The 24,341-nt window shown below is 48.6% G+C and overlaps 6 protein-coding genes across 6 annotated transcripts; 1 reads left to right on the top strand and 5 right to left on the bottom strand.

Moving 5' to 3' along the window:
- Positions 1-565: 565 nt before the first annotated feature.
- On the top strand, positions 566-2,008 carry Aud_009155 (uncharacterized protein; the record flags this gene model as incomplete). Its single annotated transcript, XM_043294015.1, has 1 exon — positions 566-2,008. The coding sequence occupies one exon, from the start codon at positions 566-568 to the stop codon at positions 2,006-2,008; it is 1,443 nt and encodes a 480-aa protein (XP_043149950.1).
- A 506-nt stretch (positions 2,009-2,514) lies between these two features.
- On the bottom strand, positions 2,515-3,637 carry Aud_009156 (putative bis(5'-nucleosyl)-tetraphosphatase; the record flags this gene model as incomplete). Its single annotated transcript, XM_043294016.1, has 2 exons — positions 2,515-3,432; positions 3,512-3,637. 2 exons carry the CDS (start codon positions 3,635-3,637, stop codon positions 2,515-2,517), a joined length of 1,044 nt encoding a protein of 347 aa, XP_043149951.1.
- Positions 3,638-4,357: 720 nt separating this feature from the next.
- On the bottom strand, positions 4,358-6,416 carry zfpA (putative C2H2 finger domain protein; the record flags this gene model as incomplete). The annotated part of the gene is made up of 2 exons (XM_043294017.1): positions 4,358-5,805; positions 5,918-6,416. The coding sequence occupies 2 exons, from the start codon at positions 6,414-6,416 to the stop codon at positions 4,358-4,360; spliced, it is 1,947 nt and encodes a 648-aa protein (XP_043149952.1).
- An 11,317-nt stretch (positions 6,417-17,733) lies between these two features.
- On the bottom strand, positions 17,734-19,629 carry Aud_009158 (beta-N-acetylhexosaminidase; the record flags this gene model as incomplete). The annotated part of the gene is made up of 1 exon (XM_043294018.1): positions 17,734-19,629. The coding sequence occupies one exon, from the start codon at positions 19,627-19,629 to the stop codon at positions 17,734-17,736; it is 1,896 nt and encodes a 631-aa protein (XP_043149953.1).
- Positions 19,630-20,648: 1,019 nt separating this feature from the next.
- Aud_009159 (DUF4396 domain-containing protein) lies at positions 20,649-21,645 on the bottom strand (the record flags this gene model as incomplete). Its single annotated transcript, XM_043294019.1, has 3 exons — positions 20,649-20,866; positions 20,957-21,241; positions 21,300-21,645. 3 exons carry the CDS (start codon positions 21,643-21,645, stop codon positions 20,649-20,651), a joined length of 849 nt encoding a protein of 282 aa, XP_043149954.1.
- A 442-nt stretch (positions 21,646-22,087) lies between these two features.
- On the bottom strand, positions 22,088-23,038 carry Aud_009160 (dihydrodipicolinate synthase family protein; the record flags this gene model as incomplete). Its single annotated transcript, XM_043294020.1, has 1 exon — positions 22,088-23,038. One exon carries the CDS (start codon positions 23,036-23,038, stop codon positions 22,088-22,090), a length of 951 nt encoding a protein of 316 aa, XP_043149955.1.
- Between the last annotated feature and the right edge of the window lie 1,303 nt (positions 23,039-24,341).

Genomic DNA, 24,341 nt, shown 5'->3' on the forward strand with positions numbered 1-24,341 from the left:
CACACAGCGTGTTGAAACAGTCCCACTCTAAGCTTGGAGACCCCGACATTTTCGAATCGTAACACCTTTTGTGGAAGAGAAGGAAACCAGAGACATCATACTACCGTCTGTCCGGACTTGTGCTTCTCTCCGATAAACAATCGACTCTGTTCCTGTTGCTATCAAATGTCGCAGTGAGCTAGTCATCATCACATCGGCATATTCACCTTCAGTATCATCCGCTGCATTCTTTCTTTATCTCGCCTTCCTTCTCCTTCCTTTTTCGGTGCTCAGAGCAGAGCGCCACCAACAGCTAAGACATAGCACTTTAAAAAAGGCGGAGGCACATACAGCGCGTGTGGCGGCCAGTCAGAGATCGTCGGTATGTCAATCATGCCCCATGGCAGGTGAAACCTCTCCATATGGATCTTGACATGCTCAGTGTGCACATGTGTCCTGCAGGTGTCCCGTCAACCCCAGCAACGTGCATAGTCCGCCATTGAAACCTCTCATGCACGCGCTACAACCGCCATCTATACCGGCCATAGAGGACAGGAGCGGTGAAGTGGGCCACAGAAATGATAATATGGCCTCTCTTAAAGCGATGCTGCGCGTGCTCGTCGGTCCGGATCACTCCAAAACATGTTTGATCTTCGAGAAGAACCCCGATTCTACTGATCCCGGTCCTGCCAGTTACCTCTTTGAGAATCGTGGCCATCTCCTCCGGGCAAAGCCTTGCGATCAGCAGTCTGAGCTGTGCTCTCGAAATAGCATCAACTGTGATCAGTCCTGGACAGACCACTGCACTGGGTTCACTGAAGGACAGTCCGAGGCTATAGTTAACAGCTCAAACAGACCGCCAATGGCTGGCGAACAAACGATGAAACCAGACGTTTGCTCCTGGTCAGACGTCCTGACTTCTTTTGAACCCGAGGACCATGGACTCTCTCCTGACTACTATACTTGTCTCTCCAATATCCAAACTCTGCATCGACCTAGACAGTCAGAGGGAGGGTTCACTGGTCCTGAAAATCGTGAACATGACGGACTCAAGATCGGAGTTCCCGTACAAGAAAGTGCTTTCTGTGATGAAGAGGCCAAGTCCGACAACTATCCTTGCGGCCTAGTGCACCCCATTCCTAGGCCGAGTCTGTACATGGCGGCGAACCCCTTTGGTTCGTCCTCAGAGACCAACGCGACACCAGACACAACATCACCTTGTGCCTCGCAAGAGAGTCTATCGGACCCGTTTAGATACGGTTTCCGCAAGGTGCACCGTCCGTATAGTCACATTGGGGGCGCTATGATATTCCAGAACGATGTCTCTCCGGGTAGCTCTGTGGCCACAACCGACGATCTCTACACTGCTATCTCCGGCACATGCAGTGCTACCATGCCCCTCCACTGGTCCAGCAGCGGACAGATGGTGCCATGGGAGATGCAGAGTCAGGATCTTGAGCTCCGGAACAGCTGCTTTTCTCAACTGCGCCATCACGGTAGTCAGCTTGAAGAGATTCCTCGCAACGCCACAGTGGACGCCTGCCACGGTCTCCCTTCTGTAAACTGCGGTCATCACTACCCTCAGCAACCACCGTTTGTGCTGAACCCATCCACCCCTCATGAATACAACTCAACAAGCGTCAAGCACCGGAGTGAAGTTGACGGGGGACATTGCCAGTTGGCAGTTGCCAACGACGAGCTCACGTACCCTCAGCACCGGTACGAAATCATCCAATCTGTGCATGGGACAATCACCAGCAACGGAGCCATGAACCGTCAAGGACGAACAAGGACCAGGTCAATTTCATGCCACAACGATACCAGGAATGCATTCTTGATTGAGTGCAAACGCCGCGGGTTGTCATACAAGGATATCAAGAGGCTCGGAGGGTTCGAAGAAGCCGAATCAACCCTCCGTGGCAGATTTCGGACCCTCACAAAGTCCAAAGAGCAGAGGGTGAGGAAGCCCCAGTGGAAAGACAAAGATGTAAGTGACCGGATTCCAAGTGCCTCTTTCGTTCTCAGCTAATGCGCAATGCAGATCAAATTGCTATGCGAAGCAGTCAACGCCTGTTCGCGGTCTGGAAAGCAAACTTCTAATGCATTTGCGCCGTCTTGTCGACCGAGAGGTGTAGGCTTGCCACCCAGAGTGTCTTGGAAGAAGGTCGCTCAGTATATATGGACTCATGGAGGCTCATATCAATTCGGGAATGCAACCTGCAAGAAGAAGTGGTGCGAAGTGCACAATGTAAAGACATGATCTAGTTTGCGCTTGGACAAAATGTCTTGGCCTATCTCAGCGTTACTGTCGCACTGCTCCGACTTGAATCTCCTTTGTTTTAGCGACGAACTGTTTGGCGTACTTAGTCGCTTATCTTGGGTGTTCCCACAAAAATGGAGAGATTTCTGAATGCAGTGTCATATGTACTGTATCATCAACTCACATACAATGCAAAAGACATGAGCGTCTTTGATGCGACAATGCTATATACATCCTCTCTATGAGCATTCTTGACGAGACCACGCCAATGATCGTCATAACAGAGCGAGGCCACGAGAGTCTGGCTGGGGATAGCCGACAGTCGCGAGTATGTCTGCCAACGTATCTGGATTGCGCCGAAGCTCATTCCACTCAGCTTCAGCTTTGACCATAAGTGTTCCAGCCAGGATTGTGCCGTTCAGGGCTACAACGCCAGGTTCGTGGACATCTGGCAAAGCGCTCGGGTCGACCGGTATACGAGCAGTTTCACATCTTCTAGGACAAATCATCATCATCGACTCGGTCATGGCTAAGTTGTAGCTGATTGCCGCAGGGCCATCTATCGCTCGCGCATGGTCCCCCAGGCTTCCCTTCGCAGTCGAGAGCGCTACTCGGTACAAAGATAAATAGATCGTATGCAACGTTTCTGCGGTTGGGTTCTGAGGCAAGGGTAGTGCAAAATGGGCGAAGGGAATTTGACTCAAACGTCGGTACTCCGAGTCGGGACCTACAGACTGGGATGAAACCGTGTCAATGAGAGGCCGCCAACTTCCCGAATCACCCTGCGACATGGCCTCCACTGGCAAGAATTGCAAATGCCTATGGGGCTGACTCGCGCCACTCTCGTCTCCTGAATTGAAGAATGCAAATAGTCTCTTTGACCCCGAGTCTTCCTGTTCCGTCTGGTTATCCTTCCAAGCTTTGATGCAGGCATAAGCAGCGTCCAGATCCTCCTTCTCGAGAATATCAGTTTGCGGCTTCCATGCCTTGGTCGCGAGGATGAAGTGGTTCGGTATGACTGGGAATTTGTTCAAGACAAGTGTATGTGTTGGATTTTCTTGAGGAATCTGAGCGATCAAAAGGTCTGTGGAGGGATTCTCGAAAGGATCGGGCTTTGGACCTGATCGGTCCTTGTCAGATTTAGGAGTGCCTGAAGGTTTCTTTGCGAGAGCTGGACAGTAACGAAGTTGATACTTGGATACGTCGGGGTTAGCATTGAAAGCCAAAGATAACTATATCGTCTTAGTAGAGAATTGAAAGAGCGCATCCTACCGAGATTCCTCCAGAATTGACTATGGAGAGATGAGTATGTGAGAATATTAGGTGGCCACTTTCCTTGGCTGCAATGAAACGCTTGGCTACTAGAGCAGGGAGACTCTCCCTTAAACCCAATTGCATGTTCTTGACGCTATGCGTGGATCTCTTTGCGATTGACCCGGTTCCTGAAAGGACTGAAGAAAAGCAGGAGAAGGAGATGATTGTTGGCTCTGTGGTTTCGGAGAATGCGGAGCAAAGCCTGGCCTGGCATCTGCGGGAAGACCCAACAACATGAACCACCACAATGACATCAGGGCAGATCCACCCATCACTCATTCATCCTTGACAACCAACAACAGCACCTTAACACGACCATTCATGTTTGAGGCTCATAAGGCTCCAGCTGTACGCTCAGTTATGCCCCAAAGATTATCGCATTTGATATTCTTGCTACCTTCTATCTGCAGCCGCACTGAGTCGAAGGGTAGGTAGGTAGTCATTGAATTATCTTTACCATTTTTCATGTGAAGAAATAATGCAGAAAGAACAAATCGGATTCATCTCTGTCTAGCAGAGCAGATATTATTTAGAGCTTTTATCTGATGTGAGGAAATCACCTGTATCAGAATCTCCCTTCCGTTTCCATGACACCTTGGCTTTGCCAAAAAGAATACACAAGCAGAAACATGTGGCATAGTAAGTCAAGCATCAAAGCTGGTAAAATAGTAAGTGGTATCATATCCTGGTATATAGCACACAAATTCCGCTATTCATGATGCAGCATATGCAAAACAGAGAGGTATCCAACAAAAAGCTAGGAGTGAAGAGGGAAGACGAGGCATAGTTGAGAGGTGGTCACATTCATGACATCAATTCATCGATATCCACATCGTCGTGAGGATGAGAAAATGTAGGCAAGATCCTCGCCGGCTGTCCGATGAGATGCGTTGCCGGTCCCTCTAACCAGGGACCTCTTTCATCCTCGTTGGCGCTCAACACGCCTTCGGCACGTTTCAGAGTTTCGACATCCAAGTCAGTTATATATGCCTCCCGGTTTGTACCGTCACTAGCTCCTCCGGGAAGCTTCAGCCGTACTTCGAACTCATTGTCGAGCATCATTTCATCTTTCCACAGACGGCGCTGGCCGTCGAAGACACACAAGACGCGCTTCTTCGTCTTCATGCTGCTGCTGGGGCAGCCCCAGGAAGGAGGGTAGCGATCGCGGTTATTGCGCCTTTTCGAAATGGTTGCACGGGTCTTGCTATTTTTGGTAACAGCGTTGCTGCTACCCAAGATGGGACGAGATCCTACACTCGCATTCCCTTTGTTTGATTTGAATGCACCTTTGCTTGATCGGAGCTGAAGATTGAGTTCGTTATAATCGTTATCATCCTCCTCAGGTTCATCGTCGAGGCGGTCGACGTCGCCGGCCGCATCAAGAAGCTTGTGCTTTTCCATGGTCTTCTTGACCTCCTCATCGCAGTCCACTTCCGCCAGCCGTTGCTGGTTAATAACCTCACTAGGCTCTACTTGTTGCACAACCCGGAGTACACAATCGTCGAGATGCTCGTAAAAGTCCTGTGCGTTGGTGAAGGTGGCAGAGCAAGTTGAGCATTTGCCAGTGGCGTCCTGGCAATAATCCGAAACCTTCTTGCCAGAAGATGCAGCGGGGCTCCTCTTGCGACAGTTGGGTGGTGTTTGCTCAACGCCATGCACCGAGGTCAAGTGACGCTTGAAAACATCGGCTCTGTTGAAGCTTTTCTCCGCAGGTGACCCAGAACCTGGACAGAATCCACACACCATGGTTCCCTTGTAATGGGTGAGCGTGTGCCGGTTCTTGTCGTATTTACGAGCGAATCCCTTGACGTGGTATTCGCATGTAACGATAGGGCACTTCTCTGGTCGTTCTGATTGATGCGTGAGCATATGAGCCTTCAGATCCTTGAAGACTCTTCCGCAATCGGGATGAGGACAGCGTCCCTTCTCCTTGCTCTCGTCATCAAATTCTGCTACGCTCGCAGCTGGACTCAGCTGAGAGCGACGGGAATGGGTGGATGAAATGGACGACCTCCGGTCATAGATCGAAACGGGGCGTGAGTGGGGGGCAGAGTTCAAAAGAGGAGAAGACACTGCCAGTCCTGTCTGTGAAAAGTGGTCTGCAGCGTAGCTCTCGGCAACGGGGAGGTGGGATGGGTCAGGAGACTGGGGAAAATATCCACAGTTGGCTGAGTAGCCTGAGGGCTCGGGAAATGAGATAGTAGGAGTTGAATAGCTTGGATATTGGTGTACTGGCTGTATCAAGGAAGGATCTGTTGACGGCCAGTCAGCATTTTGAAAGAATTGGCAATTTGACGGTCGAAAAGCAGAGAAACATAGAATCCGCTTTAAGAACAAAACGGGATGCAAACTCAATGAACTCACCAACAAAGTCGCCTGGGCCTTTCCTCTGATAGATATTCTCCGCTTCTAGCGAGCTTGCCATAAATTCACTGGGAAAGAATTCATCCATGACGGCTGCAGGAAGCCCGATACCATGATTAGTGTCGACCCAGCTCTCCGGGAAGGTCTGTGCTATACCGGAGTATGGCGAGCCGATCGCCGATGATGATGCGCTTGCAATGGAGGGTCCAGATGCAGTGGAGAGGCCCGACATATAAGGCTCTGTGGAATAGGGTATTGGAAGGGATGGAGGAGTGGGAGGCATGGGAGGGAAACCGGCAGTTTTGGCCTCAAGCTGTGAATCAGCATAAACAGGCGATGCGTCGTAGTAAGATGTTGGGGCGCTGGCTGAACCAGAAGGCTGCCCAAACCCGCCGAAGTTATCCATTTGAAACCCGAACGGATCGACCAATGCTGGGTCCATAGGAACGTCGTGAAAGTATGTTGTTTGTTGTTGACGTGATGAGTCCAATGCCAACATGATGGCTTCCTTGTGCCCTAAGGTAGGGTATAAAACAAAGTCGGGAATGTGCTCTTGGGCTCTGCATGCACACGTCCTAAAGTCGATAGTCGACTGTGCTAGTCCCCACAATTCGGTGAAAGACGAGGCCTGCGTTTCAGTAAGGAGATCGAGGCGCGCAATCTGGACGAAGTTGGTTGTCAGTCACCAGCTTCTTTCATTGTGTTGTTGCAAGAATTGGTAGATCGCTAACGGAAAAGCGACACTGATGGGGAATCCGAGCATACCTCAAGAGAAGAGACACCTCAAATAAGAAAAAAGGCCGCTCAAAAGTGAACGTGAACCTCGGTCAACGAGCTGGTAGTCGTCTGCGCGATGTAAGGGGAAGTTCACAGGGCGATCTTTCGATCTATGCGAAAAGTATTTCAAGGTATTTGAGCGAATCGTTGAGGGTCTGGGAACTATGCAGAAGAAAGCAAGTTGCGCGACATGCAGGAGAAACCGAGGCAGAGTTCGATTCTGAATTACTTTGGACGAAAAGAGTATATATAAGACAAGAACAGCAGTCACACCGAAGGCAACTGAATGCAAATCAGTAAACCACGGCCAAGTCCGAAAGGAATATGAAGTATGTTGCAGAACCAGGTGAAGTCAAGGAAAGGAGGAGGACAAGGTGCTGTCTTGTATGAGCGCTTCCTTTGTCACTTCTCTTCGGGGTTTAATAAGGACCCATCTACTATTCCTCGACGTAGGATGAGTCTTATGTAGAATGAAGAAACGACGGAGGAGAGGGAGGGAGAGCATTTGTTAAATGTTATATGATTGCTGACCCTATGAGAGAGTGTGTACCTCATTCTGGGCTTGCAGTGGACTTAATTAAATTACTAGAGTGGATTCTCACTAGGTAGATTAAGTGCACTAAACTACTACGAACTAAGAATAAGAAACTAACAGCACTAAGTCAAGCCCATCCAGACTACTGGAGGTGGAATGCGCAGCAGGGGACAGGGTATTGTCTAGTGTGCATTGAGACTGACTGGGGTGGGCGCATGTGGATTCTGGGTGGTTGATGACGATGGTACCGCCCTTAGCGTATTAAATGTACTTCTACGAACGAAGTGTCGGGGAAACTAATAATAAATAAATAAATATTCAAATACATAAAAGTACTTGTTCTAGCTATTTCGATATTCGCAATATTGTCCGGACAGAGATAGCGAGGGAAACGGGGGAAGTGGATATCACGGTCAAGCAGGAACTTTGTACCATTTTTGAATTTTAGATTTTTGGTTTTTAGATTTACGAGTTTATTTTTAATCCAGAAATATCTTTAGCGGTATTGGAGTTTACAGTATACCACTAAATCTGCATGCCCCATTTGCACTGCCTTAGGCACTTCCCCATTTTAGTGATTGTCATGACTACCTGGTACTGCAGTGTTTGGGTAGCCGTGTTTCCATGTGTTGTATTGAATACTATCTAATGGTTCCTGCATTATTTTATTTCCAGCTTTGTAGGCCTATAGGCGATGATTTCTTCCGCTGTATTTAAGATGTCAGGCCTGTTGATATGGTTCCTCGTTACAGCTCAAATCACCATGGTAGGTGCTCGCTTCCGCGGATTATCTTAAGACTTGCTTGAATTGAACAGAGCACGTAAGTATACTCTGTATGTTTGATAAATGATTATCAATAATTATCTCGTAGCTATTACCTCAAAGGCATAATGATACAAATTCCCTGGTCATTCTTGTGCATCGGGAACCCCGTGTCCATCCACACTAGGGATGCATGCTTGACATTTGTGGATACAGATGTCATCGGCAAGTCCGTGTACAGTTGACTTGGCACCGTCAGACCAGACCAGGGACTGTACGTCGTAAGAATGCAGACTACAGAGTCCAGTAGTCAAGCAATTTCTCTGACTCTTGGGGAAACTCTGTTTATCATGTTCCCGTTAATTTTTATTATCACTCCTTATCTTTCGGTATGATCGCAATTCTGAGATAAGATGGTGGCAAAATTCTCTCCCATGTACTTGCAAAACGAGGGGTATCACGAAGACCTACGGAGACGGAGACGGACTATGGGGTAAATCGTAGCAAGGATTAGTGATTTGAAATAATAAAGTAGCCCTGCTGTTCCACAGTACCTTATACATAGATACTCACAATCCAATCTACGGATATATGAGATTATGGAATCAAATAATATTGATAATTGCTGACTGTGGGCATGATTAATGAAGAGTTTCGAATGTCATGATTGTTTGGCATATCTCCTTGGCAAGTTGACAGTCTGGCAAAGCCTCATCCACTGTCCCGTCAATTTGGTACAGATGCTGAGGAGAAACGGGAGGCAGCAAACTCTAGATCTTGAACCATGGCCGCAGGTTTCCGAACACCCTTCCCCTTGCTCCGGTTAGCTCTTTTTTTGGTTCTGGGGCTTTGTTGACGATCTTAGATAGTCCAGCCCCACGATCCCAGCCATTTCGAGGAACGTGCATATGAGTTTCGCCTAATCGATTGGCTCAGAGTTGTAACAGGCAAATGATGCTCGACGAAATAGTCCAATCAGAAGCCTGGAATGGCACAGACGGGAAGGATCTGCCCTGTGCTTCGTTTTGACGTGGACGAATATTTCTGCTTATGTTAACAAGTCACTTTTCTGCGAGTGTTGCCTCAAAGGTTTTGCGTCGACGTTAATGGCGTTCATACTTTCAGTAATAGTTATTTGAATTCAATTTTAAAGATTGTATTGTACCATTGTTGACATAGGTCCATGGGTAAATTTTTAATGGGTGGGTTTTGATGCACCTAAGGTATCTACAAGGCTGAGTCTTAGCGCGACCTGTTTTCAGTATTGCTTTCGTATTCAGAATTTCCATACACTGGAGTGGACAGTCAACTTATGAACGAACATGGTGGTGCCGTACCTGTACGCCATGTGGGCTTCGAGTCGAGTAGATATTTCCAAAAGCTGGTTCAGTCAAGTGATTGCACCTAATTGTGTAGTACTGGTAATGAGCACTTGGACAGATTTGGCTAATGTCTCACCAGTTTACATATACCATCAACAGGCATAGGGTGGTACCATAACTAGAAGTGTGCAAGCTAAGTCTGATGAAAATTCGATCATAATGATGCAAAATGGAGTACCGCGACTTGCGTTTGTTATTGCGCTTGCCCTAGAGAGGTATAGAGATGCAGGAAATCTGAAACGGGACATTGGTTGAGTCAATCCCAGAAGAAGGAATGTGGATATACATGGTGGACGCTCTTCTCCGGAACATAACATGACAAACCATTTGAGATCGGTGAGGAAAGCGCTCCAAGATGCCCTTAGCGCCACACCCTGGTCGAGCCACATCAGACGCACCAATAATACTTCAGGAAACAGATCTACCCGAATTTCCATTGGCAGATCCCTGGTTTTATAAGCGAATCGAGGCGCAGCAACCTGCTTTTACACCGCTGCATTCTCCATCCAGAATTCTGTTTTGTTTTTTCCCTTTGCGTCTGTCCCCGAGTGCGGACTGCTTCTGCACGATGATGGTATCGTGCACTATGGATGAGACGGGATATCCACAGTACTGCATAATCATGACTCTGTGATTCTGGTTGAGTAACCCCCTAGAATTGACCGATGCTTCTACTTGAATTCTAAAGCGATTTTATTGTTGGCCTCCCTGTTGTTGCGGTGAAATAACCTTATTCCTGACCGAAGTCACGCTAAAAAAAAAAAAAAAAAAAAAAAAAAAAGAGAAAATAGGGACACGAAACTCTCTACAGTACGCACCTCCCTGTGGAACTTTCACTGTGGCGCTTTCTCGCGTCATTGACTGTTGGGTCGTNTGAGTAACCCCCTAGAATTGACCGATGCTTCTACTTGAATTCTAAAGCGATTTTATTGTTGGCCTCCCTGTTGTTGCGGTGAATCTCGAAATTCAGTCCACAGTGTCACGCTAAAAAAAAAAAAAAAAAAAAAAAAGAAAGAGAAAATAGGGACACGAAACTCTCTACAGTACGCACCTCCCTGTGGAACTTTCACTGTGGCGCTTTCTCGCGTCATTGACTGTTGGGTCGTTAATCTCTTTACTCATTGTCACTGGTTTGCGGCCCTTGTGTCTCCGGCCGAAAATCCACGAAGGAATGCGGTAATTTCCGAGAGACCAACAAAAGCACCCAACGAATATTTGACATAAAGGATTTTGAGGCTCTGGTGCCTAAGGTACCCTACAGATAACGCTCAACTTTATTGCCAGGAGGGTTAGGTAGCAGCCGTTGAAGCGAGCAGGTTGACCAATTATTCCAGTACAATGACGAAGCACGTAAGGACAGAGCACGATCGCTCTTTTCCTTCTTGTAACTGACATCCCACTGTGATTGATGATAAACCAATAACAGTTCCTGGTAAATCGCCAACCAAACAAGGATGCGTCTGGTGCCTGAGCGAAAAGAAAACGTACATATTGGAGAGCGGCATCGCCGAACCCTGGCATTTACACGTGGGGGGATGCATGTCCGCAGTTTGATCATAATGGGATAGGAAAATGTCCTGGTTGCTGACCGGGACTAATCTAATAGTTCCCAAGAAATAGTTGTTACATCAAACCGTAACGGTCATACCTGATGAAGTTCAAAAGCTTCGAATACTGATGTTCCGACATTGAGTTCAATACTACCTTAGTTTGCCTATGCTGCAGAAAAACGAATGCTTGATTGCCCAACAATTATGGTGTCTACTTGCTCCCTGTTGTTCGCTAAAGAAAAACTTTAAGCAAAACCTACACGGTAAACAACAAAGAAAGTCTGAGGTCTTGGCAAAGGATTGTCTCAGCCCTATATTATAGAGTTTGAGTAATCAATCCCAACAAATCAATGTGCTTGACAAAAACAGTCGTAACATTACATACAAACTTAAATCCCTAATAGAGGAAGATACGATCAGGCTACTCCGTATCTTGGACTTGTATTATCTGAATGGGCAACTGACAGTCGAGAAACATCTATTTTGTGAAATGACATCTTGGCGTTGGAAATTGCGGCATCTAGACACAAGCCTCTTCAGGCCTCGCTAACTGAACTCCAAATTGATTGTTGGGTGTCAGCTGATCCTTTTGTGATGCTTTTATTTCTATTCTACATTTTTACGGTCATACTATCGTACACCAGTGGAAAGCTAAACATGTGGCTTCACTAAGGTTGCTCATCGCTAGTAAGTTCCCAATTCTATGAGAGCTCCCCACCATAAGCATCTCGGAATCCGCTTTCCAGGTGGCTTGTTACCAGTCGATTCTTTAACAGGTGCACAGGTGTCACCTTAATCTCAACAATAATAATATCATTTGACACTCGGCAGCAGGATCGACCTTTCGGCCCCCAACTGTGCGCCATCAACCTATTCCTCTTCGGGCAGGCGCTACAGAATGGCTGTAGTGTAACCATGGAGCAGTCGCTTTCTGAAACATTCCCCTGCTTCCTCGTGGCAGTAATCAGTGCTTACCTGACACGAAGAGCGCAGGGCCCAGGCGGTCTATAGATAGACAGGTAGCACGGCGCTGTGCCATTAAACAAGGAGCTACGTGCAATGCCTGTTGGTCTTCGTCCTGGTCAAATTCTTACGTGCATCTTGCTTTGCAGGAGCCAACGCTGGTAGCCACTCACGAGTGAGAGGAAAGATTCGAGAACAGAAAGCTGCAGCGACCGTTCTAATCTAAAACACAGTTGCTAGTGATTCTGCAGTCATTGAGGCTATTGTTGCCATGTGGTGTCATCTTGAGGTACTTCCAAGAGCATCGCATGCCTGTTGGATGTGAACTTGGAAGGAGTTTCAGTACGTTGTACATAGGAGTTGATGGGATTCTATCCATAGGGTCCCAGCATCTCTATGGTATATATGGAACTGAGAGTCTGTTTTTCACATCGGGTTATATTTACAACTGAATCGCTGATGAGTAATTTTACACTGAGCCTCAAGTCTAGACGAACACCTGTCATTTCTAGGAGTGTGATAAATATAGCTCGAATACGCAGGCTACCTTAGCTACATATCGCTATTGATATTGACCTCTTGGGCAGTATAATATACTTCAGATAAATTAATTCCCCTGCGGAGTAAACCGAAGATACCATGCAAGGTCACGAGACCTCCCGGGGAATCGTCTCTTTCTCCAGCATCCCTGCCAGATCACGGAGTATAGTAAGACATAATAAACCTTTTACCATAATCGGGGTCTACCTAACCCTCAATAAAATATAGGCATCATATATGCAATCTAGATCGCTCTGAATTCGAAACAGGTACGAACAAGCATAACGCAGTCCATAGGTACTTCCCCTTAATAAGACCCTTTCCATGGTCCCCGAAACCACTTAGAAGCCGAACTAGCGCATTAGTGCCCGACCCGATTCTGGCTCGCTCAGGGCCCCAGCAAAATATTAGACTGGAGCCAAAGCTCTCATGTGTCATGTCTGGACTTGCCCTTTGGAGACTATGGACGACGGAATAGGGGAGCATACCTCAGGTTGTGCCTCTTAATTCAAAGCTTACCGGCCACATGGCGGAAGGGCAAGTCTAGGGTCATGCAAGAAGTAAGCAAGAAGGATTAGCTTGTCCAGTTTTGAAAGAGGAGAGTACGTTAACTTAAAGAATCAGATATACTTATCCAGAAAATAGACAACAGACAGACTCACGATCACCCACAGTCTCAAAGTTACTGGGCTTTCGAATAAGCTTCGGATCAGGAGGGCACACGAAAACGACTCTGTGATCAGCACGGACCAAAAGGGGCCGCTACTTTGGGTTGCCACCAGAAACACAAGTAGCCACGTAAATACATATCATATCTTCTGAAATCGTACGATATGTGAATCACGCATCAGACATTGACCATCACCACTCTACCTCCGCAGATCTATCAAAAATCCCAAATGTGACTGCGCCGTCCATGATGTCAAAGGGGTTGAAGGATCAAGAATCAACATGCTAGATCTGGCGATCCTAAATCTTTGGATCAATTCAGTCACTCTAATGGATAAATCGTGTGATCGAGATGCAGTAGCCCGAGTGACTTGGTGTATGTGATCAACTTGCATGGAATCAATAGTTTACTCCGTAGACCCCGGTAGACCCCGCGAGTTTAATACCTTAAGCACCTTGCGGTACTACTATCATGTATATGGGAGTACATGAGGCGACATTTGCAGCTGCACCATAAAGGAGTTCCACGTGACATCCGAGCAGCAGGATTATGCGCTTAAAACCGGTTTACCCCGTGATCGCTGGATCTACCATAGGCTAATCCAGGATTCGTATCAGGAGCTCAAGGTCATATCACATCCTGAACTTCCTGAATGTATTAGCAAGGATGGAGCGGCCTATGGCACATGATGCTCTTAATTAACCCGAGTCACGTTTGATTCATGTATGTTGACCTGTCAAATCTGCAACGCTACCTATTTCGTAGTGCGTACGGAGTAGATTATTATCATTCAGTACTTCTATCCTCTATTGGCCAGGAAGATATAGTGTACCTTATGAGTTAGCAATGGAGCTTCAGGCTAATCTGCAGTGTAGATCGAGTATCACTCCTCATCATTTACAATTAATCACCCCAATAACCCCAACATCTTCCGCAATGGAAACCTTTTCCAGTATGCGATCGGCGGATACTGGGACCACAATATCTTGTTAGTCTATGGCTCGGCGCTCCCATTCCCCGGTATCTGGGCTGTATCTGTAGCGGAGTGATCATTTCTTTTGGTCTAGGTATTCATCAATGAGTGGAGTTTGTGATGTATCTACCGTCGATGCTCAGTAGTGTACAGAGTATTTCTATCTCTGTTTCAGTATTTCGAGATCGTGAGCCGACAAGACCACACTAGAGGATTGGAGTCGTCATCGTGCTCCATTCCTGCTTGCGAGTTGAGACCGAGACTTTGAGTTCCAATCTGCAAAGCCGAGATAATCCGTGTCGATCAACGATGATCCTGTCCCATTCAGCAAGCGTCATCTTGAAAGGTCATTACCTTAGTTTAGTTTAGTACCGTACCTTAGCACCGGCTCTGGAGCTATGGTATCTTGCCCTGGTTGGTGGTTGGTTTCGGTTACTCCGTTCCTTACAATAACACAATCGGCTTGTATTGGACGTACCAAGTCATACACTTTTGTCACAAAACGAAAAGTGGCTTTGAGGTGGGCCTCAGGAACAACAAGTGGCTGTGCACTACTCCCTACTGACGGAATGGCCCCGCTGTGGGCTGTGGCTTTCCTGGTCATGAGCCACATGACAAGTTTTTGGGTCTTGTGCAATATCTTTGGTTTGTTGGTCCGCTACTCCGTAGCCTCCGCAAGCCCGCCTTACCAGGAGTGTACCTCAGGGCTCAGGCACTATGATGTAGATGAGGCGGTGCGCAGGTGACACAGACTTTGTTTGCGCAATTAGACACTCTTGAGTGCTCCGGAGTCGGCGATCCGCAGGCTGCCCACAGGATGGTGGTCCTGTGCGTCCTGCTACAAGGAGTTTCGGCAACCCCGACCGATGGATTTATTAGAGAGTCGTCTAAGTAACCCACTTCAGGATAGTCGGCCATTTGTCAACAATCCTGAAGGAGTCTTTTGGAAACGACTGATTTATGACAACCATGGGGGACTTAATTATTACTCTTTCCTACTCAAGCATCCAGTAATCTAAGGATGTCAGCTTGACTGTTGATGATTACAAATCGAGTGGTCGAGCGGTGCTGGGTTCGTAGTACTGCCAGGATATGATGATAGCAAATTCAATAGTTCTCTGAGATTGGAAGATTTGTCGTCGGCTGATATCTAGGTACTGTGTTTAGGATCGCCTTACCGGCCCCGTGCGTGCGATAATGGTAAAACAATGAATGTGCCCAAGGCCCCAAGTTACTAAGGAAACTACACATCTCGTGGAAATCATCACATATGGTTGAGTTTGGAAAATATGTACCTTGGGTGATGCAGCAATAACATCCGTTTCCAATCTACAAGTATGTTGACCTGAGACTGATATGCGTCTATGCGAAAACCCATGTTCCTGGTCAGAATTGGTAGTCTGCGCGGAGGGTCCAACCACAAGCTCTTCTTGGATATTTGTAGCGAGAGAGCAAGGCCAAACAGAGGATATCTCTACGCTTCGGCCGGGGGATATCAGCCAATCATTGTAAGTCTTGAGCACGTTTCCTTGTCTCGGTATCCTGGACGGAGTGAAGTTATCAGACCTTTCAGTGTACAGCCAGACGCATGTCAGTCGTGCGTTGCATCAAAATCAAAGTTTGAACGTCCAATACCAAGAGGTAAGAGCACACTTTTCACCGTTCTTTAACCCCAGAGATTTATCCATCTCCATGGTAAGAATCGGTCAGTGACACTTGTTCGGGGGCACTGATCAATGAGTGGTGTCAGCGTGGCCACGATGAAACGAGACAGCACATGGTCCGTGTCTGTAGGAGAGGATGCCATCTCATCCCGTCCGTGAGTGCATAGGGCTTATTGATACCGCGGCAACCTCGTGGATTTGACACCTCCTGGGAACTATGGAGATAAATTCCACGGTGGGGTAGAGGTAGTTGTCCTCAGGTACTCAATACCTTCGTTTCTATTCGATATTCCAACAGACCCCCTCGTGACTCTTTCTGTGGTTTTGCCAGGATGTGGCTCATGCAGTGTAACAGTTGCCTCGAACTCGAGATTCCAATCATGACCAAAATTCTTGAACCGAGTAGATAGTCCATAGCCAGTGGTCCCTCTGACCCAGGAGAAAAAAGTCGACCTGGCCGGGGAATATGATTCCCCTCACCACATGTACATACACTCGTATGCGATGGATAAATGTCGTATCATCATGTCAGATAATCCGGTTACTGGCGTTTGCTACCAAGGAGTAAGCCTGTCAGCCCTACGACGACCCCGGACGGAGCATTCGTCTCCATTGGTGGGTGATCCACACTCGCTCATACAACCCATGCAGACGAACCACCATCCATCGGAGACTCCGGAAAGACAGAGCAGACCAGACCGTCTGTTGCGATGAGCGAGAGCCTCAGGGCCGCGGTATGAATGGTTCGAGTGACGGTCAACGGACTGGCCAAGGCACGGCAACTAGCAAGTAATACTTCCTGTTACTGTCCTGCGCACCACGTCTAATTAATATTAATATTAATACCAAACCATGACAAACTCAATCACCAACCAAACCATGGATTCAAGTGAGGAACCGAGAACCTTGTCATGCAAGGAGCAGACACTGCAGCAAGCTAACCACCAATGAGCACCCCAATCTCAGTCCCCTGTTGACCAACCTGGAACCCACCAAAGTAGGGCCAAAATAATATGAGCCAATCGTCTTGGGGAGGAGGCTGTCTATACCTACCTAGGTAGGAATTAGAGAGAGTACTGCGACTGCTGTCCAGAGGCGTCGGTGATCATTAAAACAAAAGGAGAAAATCCAGTTGTGGTTCGCTATTGCAGATAATGGTTCCTATACCATCATCAACAAGATATACTACAGAGAGGAGAGCCATGTTTAATTGATCATTCTAACCAAAAAGAAGAGCTTGATAAACAGACCCTAAGCGAGCCCCTAGTAAAGCTGCCATACCATTCTCTAAGCAGGTTCTGAGCATGATAACAATGATTTGAAGAGTAGACAGCATAGTACCGGCACCCACCTTCTTGGATAGCCTAGAAGATCCATGAGCCATGCCTCGCATCTTACGATCTACGATTTAACTTGATTCGTCCTTCCAACTCACAGAAACCAGTTGACGCCGCTTATCAAACTGATAGCCTATCCAGGCTTAAGTCAAGCAGGAGAACAAAGGCATATGCTGGTATTGTGGTACATTCATCTTGTTTTGGTCGATTCCTCAGGATGGAAACCTGATTGCTGATGTATGTGTTTGAGCAGGTTGTGTTTGCGTTGCGTGAGATGGACTGATTGACCGATCAAAACGCCATACATGGTCGAATTGCACGAACTACCTAAGGGGAAAGAAATTGCACTACTATACTGGAACACATTGGGGGTGTCAGTAGGGTTTAGACTGCTCAAAACCTATGGACATGTTCCTAGGACGTGATCAAGTCCATAACTTCTCTGGCGTATGCGCAAGAACGCCAACATATAAGGCATCTACTAATACAAGAGGTATCCGTGGAGGCTTTATTCATCGGCACAGGAAATCATTCAGGTAGGCTTAATCCAATTATGCTCAATATCCTGATCAAGCAGGACTAGGGCAGTCGACAGCGCGGCTGTTAGTATGTACATGGGTTAACAGCAGCTATCGCTAGTAAAAAACATGAATTGACAGGGACTACACGACGGCACTCTGGTCATAATATAAATCGCACGCGTGGGGGTGCTGAAGACAGTACTTCGGCACAAGGTTGCCGGCCTGAACACCGTTCGCCAGCAAGTACTCTCGGAAGTTGAGGATACGCTGCGTCATGAGTGTAGTCCTCTTCTTCCCATTTGCATCGCGATTGCCAGACCAGACCAATTCCGCCAGGGCTGCGGCGCGGGGCCAGAACTTGCTCGACACAGTCACATCATCCACCTGCTCGCTCCAGAGAGGCGCGGTCGCACCGATGACGTGCTTGGCTTGAGCATCGGTCAGATTTTGCGTGAAGTCGTAGTCGTAGATCCGCTGCCATGTCTTGTAAGGAGCGCACCACGAGCCTCCAATGCCGCCATAGTTGAAGTTCGGGGTGTTGGGATCCGGATTGCTCATGACGTCGTACCTGGGGTCATTGGTGACGTATCCGCCAGAGCCGCAGTCAAGATAGAAAAAGTCTGCCGACGATACTATGACATCGTAGCCCCGGGCCGTCAGGTTCTGAATGTATTGCAGCCCATTGTTCCAGGTCTGCATGACAATGTCCTTGGGCACGTCGTGAGCGTGCTCCGGAGAGAGGACAATATCCTCCCACATGATCAGACGGCGCTTCTCGCTGACCTTGCGGAAGATTGGAACTGCATGATCCACCCAGTACTGAGACAGATCGTTGTAGGTGCGCGAGGGATCTTCTGCGAACCATGCTTGGACATAGCTACTGAAATTGAAGCAATTGGGTTGAATCTCGTCAGCTCCGACGTGGAACCAGTCGTCGGTAAAAACATCCGATAGCTCATTGTAAACATCCCGAACGATATCGTACGTCTTGTCATAAATGATGTCCAACTGGCCCGGGTTGGGTTGAACGGCAGTGTGATATTGCCAGACGTCGTTGGACCACCAGGAATCGGCGCAAGTCACCATTTTCGGATCTGCCTGCTTCCAGCCAGACGACGAATGGCTAGGCATATCGATTTCCGGGATGACACGTATACCTCGGGCACGGGCATAGGCAATGATTCGGCGGATGTCGGCGTGCGAGTAAGTCTCCCGCGCCGAGTATGCATCTTTAACCATCTCCGGATGTGCGTTGATCTGTACAGGCCACGACTGCGTGTCATCCAAGTGCCAGTGCAGGACATTGAGCTTGGATAACGACATGGCGTCCAACTGCTCCAGGATCTTCTTCACGGAGATGAAGTTGCGACCAGTATCGATCATGATGCCGCGATAAGGATAGAGAGGCGCATCCTGGATACTGACGGGCTGCTCGATGAGTAGTCCACCCCTTCCATCCGAGATGACGATCTGTTGAAGGGTGCTAAATGCATGCAGAACACCCCAAACGGTCTTGGCGGTGATTTGAATGGTGTCGGAGCCTTCCTTCACATCGAGGGTGTAAGATTCGTCCACACCGTGCTGGAGATCGGCTTTGAGATCGTCAACCTTCACATTGACGAACTGTAGCGGGGACGAGGCACGTTTGCTCTTCGTGGAGGCGGAAGGTGTAGCTGTTGGGAAAGGCTGGAAGGAGGAGATGGGCGCTTCAGTCGCAGCGGGAACCCATTGAAGCGAAACAATCGTCTTCCAGGCGCGATCCCATCCTTGCGAGATGACCTGGCTGTTGGAACCACGGGCTGTGCGCAGAGTGAGTTGGCCAGCAATGCGTTTGGGCCCCGATGACGCCCAAGTGATAGTGCGAGGAGCCGGCAGAGGATTGACGGCGACAGCGGCGACCGACGAGGCGACCGTAAGGACTACGGCGCAGATGCTAGAGATGAGCATGATCACAATAACCAATCCAACAACACAGGCATTGAAGAGGTCTCGTTTGAGGGATATGTGTAGGAAAGGGGCTTTGAGTGAAAAAGACATCTGAAACCAGAGGAGGAGGACTGTATTTAAATTATAGCCTTGCAGGGTGAATCCTTCGAGCGCGCTGATCGACACCAATAATCTCCTGCATTCCAGTCCATCTTCGCAACTTTCGTTCTGCCAACGCGCGTCGATCATGCAATCAGAATGCAATCAGAATGGGAAGCTACAGCTCAAGGTCCGTCCATCCGCCAATCTCTGGAAGGCATCATCAACGCTAATTTGGCCAGAAGGTACAGGTTTTCTGTCGATGGTTAGTCTCTGCTTCAAAACCTGGGGAGTCGACGCCAATCACGGCCCACTCGCTTTCTCTCATTTGTTCTTGTGACAATGATCATGGGTATCGGCAAAAAGGTCAACAACTGCGCCTCGAATTGTTTGGGACTCTACCCGCGATCCAAGAATGCTTTGGTTTCATCGCTGGTTCGGAGGGTTACATCCGCCTTTGTTCCCGCGCTGCAACCTGGATGGTCCTTCATTATTGAAGGTTTCGCAAATCTTCAGGGTCTGTTCTGATCGGCAGATACCACGCGATATGGTCAGTGCAGTGCAGGTTTCTCGGCTTCGTTCCTGTGATGATACCTTGCCAGTTGCCACGACTCGTATCTGCAGATAAACGGCCATCTCCCTGCATAAACTGGATCATCAAGTGGTCAAGATCACAAGGTGGAGGGAACTAGCTACCGATAACAATGCGACCAAAAAGGCTTCGGAGTTTGCACCTGCTAAGCTGTCACAGTGACATCGCTTAGATGAACAAAATCCAAGATATCATTCCGTGGTCTATTGGACTTGACTCGTCAAGATTTTGGAATCATCTCGACACACTTCACGCGATCTCTTCTGGCAAAGGCTCGTATGGCTCCTTAGGTTTGATTGTTGCAGACACGGAAGCAACCGCTACTTCAAGGACCAAATTGCTTTGTTGCAATTTCCGCACAAACTTGCCTATACTGTCGCTAACCTCTAGGAAGGATCCAATTTTCCGCATCAGACAGACTTCTGTGATCGAATGCGAACTACAAGCACATATTTGCACAACCGACGTCATGCCGTGGGCCCTTGTCAAAGATGGAACGACGGGCCTTCCCGTTGGTAAGCAGATACCACGGTTCCAGCACCCTAGCCAAGTCCTCCTCTCGGAATGCAATCTTTTGGACAAATTTCACGTGCTTCAAGCTCAAGTCTGCTTCTGGCCAGATTAGAGTGGCTTTCGCAGAAGCGTCATCCGACATAGCTGGAAGTTGAGTATATTCAGCCCGATACTAATACAATTTACTCTATCTTACATACAAGCAACCACTTCATTCTCGGAAAAATCAATGACAACTCTTCCCATGCCTGACCAACCGCCAATAATTATACGGCATCGGGGCCAAAAACCCAGCACCCATCGATACCAGCGCAGCCGCCCAAAACCGCGGATCATCCAACAGCACCACACCTCCGGTGAGGTGGAAATCCACCAGGTTCTGCACCGTCTCCATAGCCAGCATGGAGACGAGGCTCATACCCGTCGCAGTTCGAAATGCCGGTCCCCAGGGGAGTTTGTCCACTCCCAGTCGGAGGAGGATAGTCTCCAGGAGAATTGACGTGGTGATTCCACTCGCCACTGCCACAACATCAGTCATCTGGCCGAGCCTGAGGTCCACGAGTAGGGATGAATATACTGGAAACACCCATAATAGCACCCATCCCCCAATGCCCATAGAAACTTTGGAGCACCCACAGCGCCGAGAAATCACCTAGTGTGCACCCCGCCAGACAGCGCAAGGTGTTGACAGCTGCGCGCTTCCAGCCTCTTTTAGATGACCAGAAGGATAATGTGAGGACAGATCTTTGAGTCTCATTCTCCTTCTCCCTCTCCTTCTCGTTCTTCGAGCAACATTTTGTAGGCTGATGCTGGGGTTGAGGTCGGGAAGAGTAGAGTTGGTGAAACTGGGTTAAGGATCTACTTGAGAAAAATGGCTGGCGGGTACTCAGGCGGGAAGTGAGCGGTGATGACACGCGGAGCATGATGGGTTTAATCTAGTATATTTGGTCTTTTCTAAGACAGCTGGAAGGACAGATTGATGTGTAGTTATATGGGTTGCGGAAGACTGTATGTATATTATAGTCCTCCGGGAGGCAAACATCCGAAGGCTAAAAAACGCGAAAACCGCGCAAATGACTGAGGGTGGAGAAGTGGGATTGGTCAGTCCGATCGTTCGGGATCAATCATCCCCATATCGAAATAGGATATCTTGTGAAGGATGCAATTAGATCCCGGTTAGAAAGTCCTCAGAGACAAGACTCTGAGCGTGGAATTGACGTTGGTTACGGAGTAGATAGTTCGGCATGGCAAAACTCAAACCATGCTATGCTGAATGCGGCCATCGACCATGTTTTCATTCACAACACAGAATAGTAAAACACACAGAATAGTAAAAATTGCTACACATCATAAACTCCTGCATAATTACGCAACCTCGAAACTCCGCTCCATCTCCATCCCTTCCTGGAAAGCATTCTTCAATGCAGACGCCTCCTCCGCCGAAGGCGCCACACACGGCCGCCGCGGCAGCGCGCCGTATCCGCGATACGACTGCAGGGCGCTCTTGACCGCGACAAACCCACCCTTGATAGCCAGCCAGTCCGCGCGCGCGACGACCGCCTGCAGCGTCTGCGCCTCCGCTATCTTCCCGCTCCGGTAGAGCTCCATGAGGCGCACGCACGAGCGCGGAATCAGATTCGCCACGCCGCCGATGATACCCGCCCCGCCGGCGATGAGGGTCTGGAGAGTGAAGTCGGCGGAGCCGCCGAAGGTCAGGAAGCCTGGTTTGGCCTGGGCGGCGATGCGGGCGAGTTTGCCCGTGTTGCCGCAGGTGAGCTTGACGCCGACGATGTTGGGGTGTTTGGCGAGGGTTAGGATGTCGTCTGAGGTGAGGTCGAGGCCGGAGGAGGCGCCGGGGAAGTTGTAGATGAGGAGGGGGATCGGGGAGGCGGAGGCGACGTCGCGGAAGTAGTCGAGGAGGGCGGCGTTGCTCACGAGGGACTTGTAGTAGCAAGGGGGCAGGACAAGGACGTAGTCTCCTCCGGCGTCGGCGGCGTCCTTGCAGAACTGGATGGTTTCGCGCGTGGAGGATGCACCGCAGCCGACGATGAGCGGCATGGATGTGACTCCGGCGGCATCGAGGGCGCGGCGGGTGGCTGCTGTAATGAGTTTGCGTTCCTCGCGGTCGAGATGGACGGCTTCGCCGTTGCTGCCTTGGACGACGAGGCCGGTGACACCGGCGTTAGCGAGGTAGGCGGCGTGCTTCTCGACGGTGGGGAGATCGACCTCCTCGTCGTCCTTGAAGAAGGCGACCGTTGGCACGTAGATGCCGGGCACGAGAGGGCGCGGCCTTGTTGTTGTTCCGTTTGTGGTCATTTCGTCTGGTGTTTTATACGAGTGGTGTTCTGCGGTGGTCGTGAGCAAATAGTCTCAAGGGTAGTCCTGCTTGGAACAGTGTTACCAGGGAGAAGACCTCAATTTGGAGGATTGATAGGGATTTAAAACAACAGAAGAAGGGAGGAAAGGGTTAGTTAAAGAGGACAGAGACGGTGGGACGCCTGCCATGATTAAGGAATGGGAATGTGGTCCCAGTGCCGACCCAGATTGATGCGATGATGAAGATTGATCGCATTAAGTTCAAAGGCCGTCTACAGACAGCTCGGCAAGTGGAAATGGGTGGACACTGGAAACCCCCACGTCTGAACCCCACAGAATGAGGCCTGTTAGGGGTCGGAATCCAGAATACGTGGGCGAGATTTTGGAGACGATCAGAGAGGGATTGTAACTCTTAATGATATTATTGGTGGTGGAGTTGCATCTGATGACATTGGAGCATGCGTCGAAACTGATGCGGCAGCTCGATTCTATGTAACCCACGGGACTTGGAGAAGGTGCAATACTACTATTTGCTAGGCAATAATACATCTTTGGATCATCCTTTCAATGTAGTATGGAATCGAAAGAACATTAGATAACTGCTACGAATGAGGCCGTGACCCCCACGTACTCCTCGATCCGGGGTCATCATTTGTAGCCTGTGAAGGTGGGGAAATATCTCCAACCGTGAACAGAGTAGCACCAGGAGGAGGACTTTGTACCCGGTAGACGAATACCTCTTGTACTAGAGTACAACGATCTCTCCGGTCGGCAAGTACTCCGAATAAACTCCTACGGAGTCATCTTCGAGATTGAGGCATCAGTCTCTAGAGTCTACAAGGATGAGAATGAATCGCTCATCTTCCCCTCGTTGTGTGGGGGTGGGGGATATTGTAACTTGCAACCGCAGCACACAAGAAGAGTCCGTGTGTTGCTGTGTTGGATGATCATCTGATATAAACTGACCTCGAAGTCTCTATCATATGCCTTTCATCGACGTGCGAGGTTGCCAGTAGGGTTTGGTTAGTTTCTAGCGTGTGTTGTCTCCATCCAAGCTCAACATGGCCAGGACTACTAATTGTGTTACTTTTTTGTGCATATCCCCGCATTTCGATGACCGCGTTGGGAAGTGTCTTTATTGCTATCAACTACAATTCTCTTTGTGGAGGATCACATACTGACAATGGAATCTAATAATTCTCACTCATCTAAAGATCCTTATTCTAATATACAATGCTTTATTGTTCTCTAACACATAGTCACTGGGGATGACAATAGTGATTGAGGATGAGGACAATCCTGT

Source organism: Aspergillus udagawae, assembly GCF_001078395.1.
Source record: "Aspergillus udagawae IFM 46973 DNA, scaffold_7, whole genome shotgun sequence".
NCBI lineage: Eukaryota > Fungi > Ascomycota > Eurotiomycetes > Eurotiales > Aspergillaceae > Aspergillus > Aspergillus udagawae.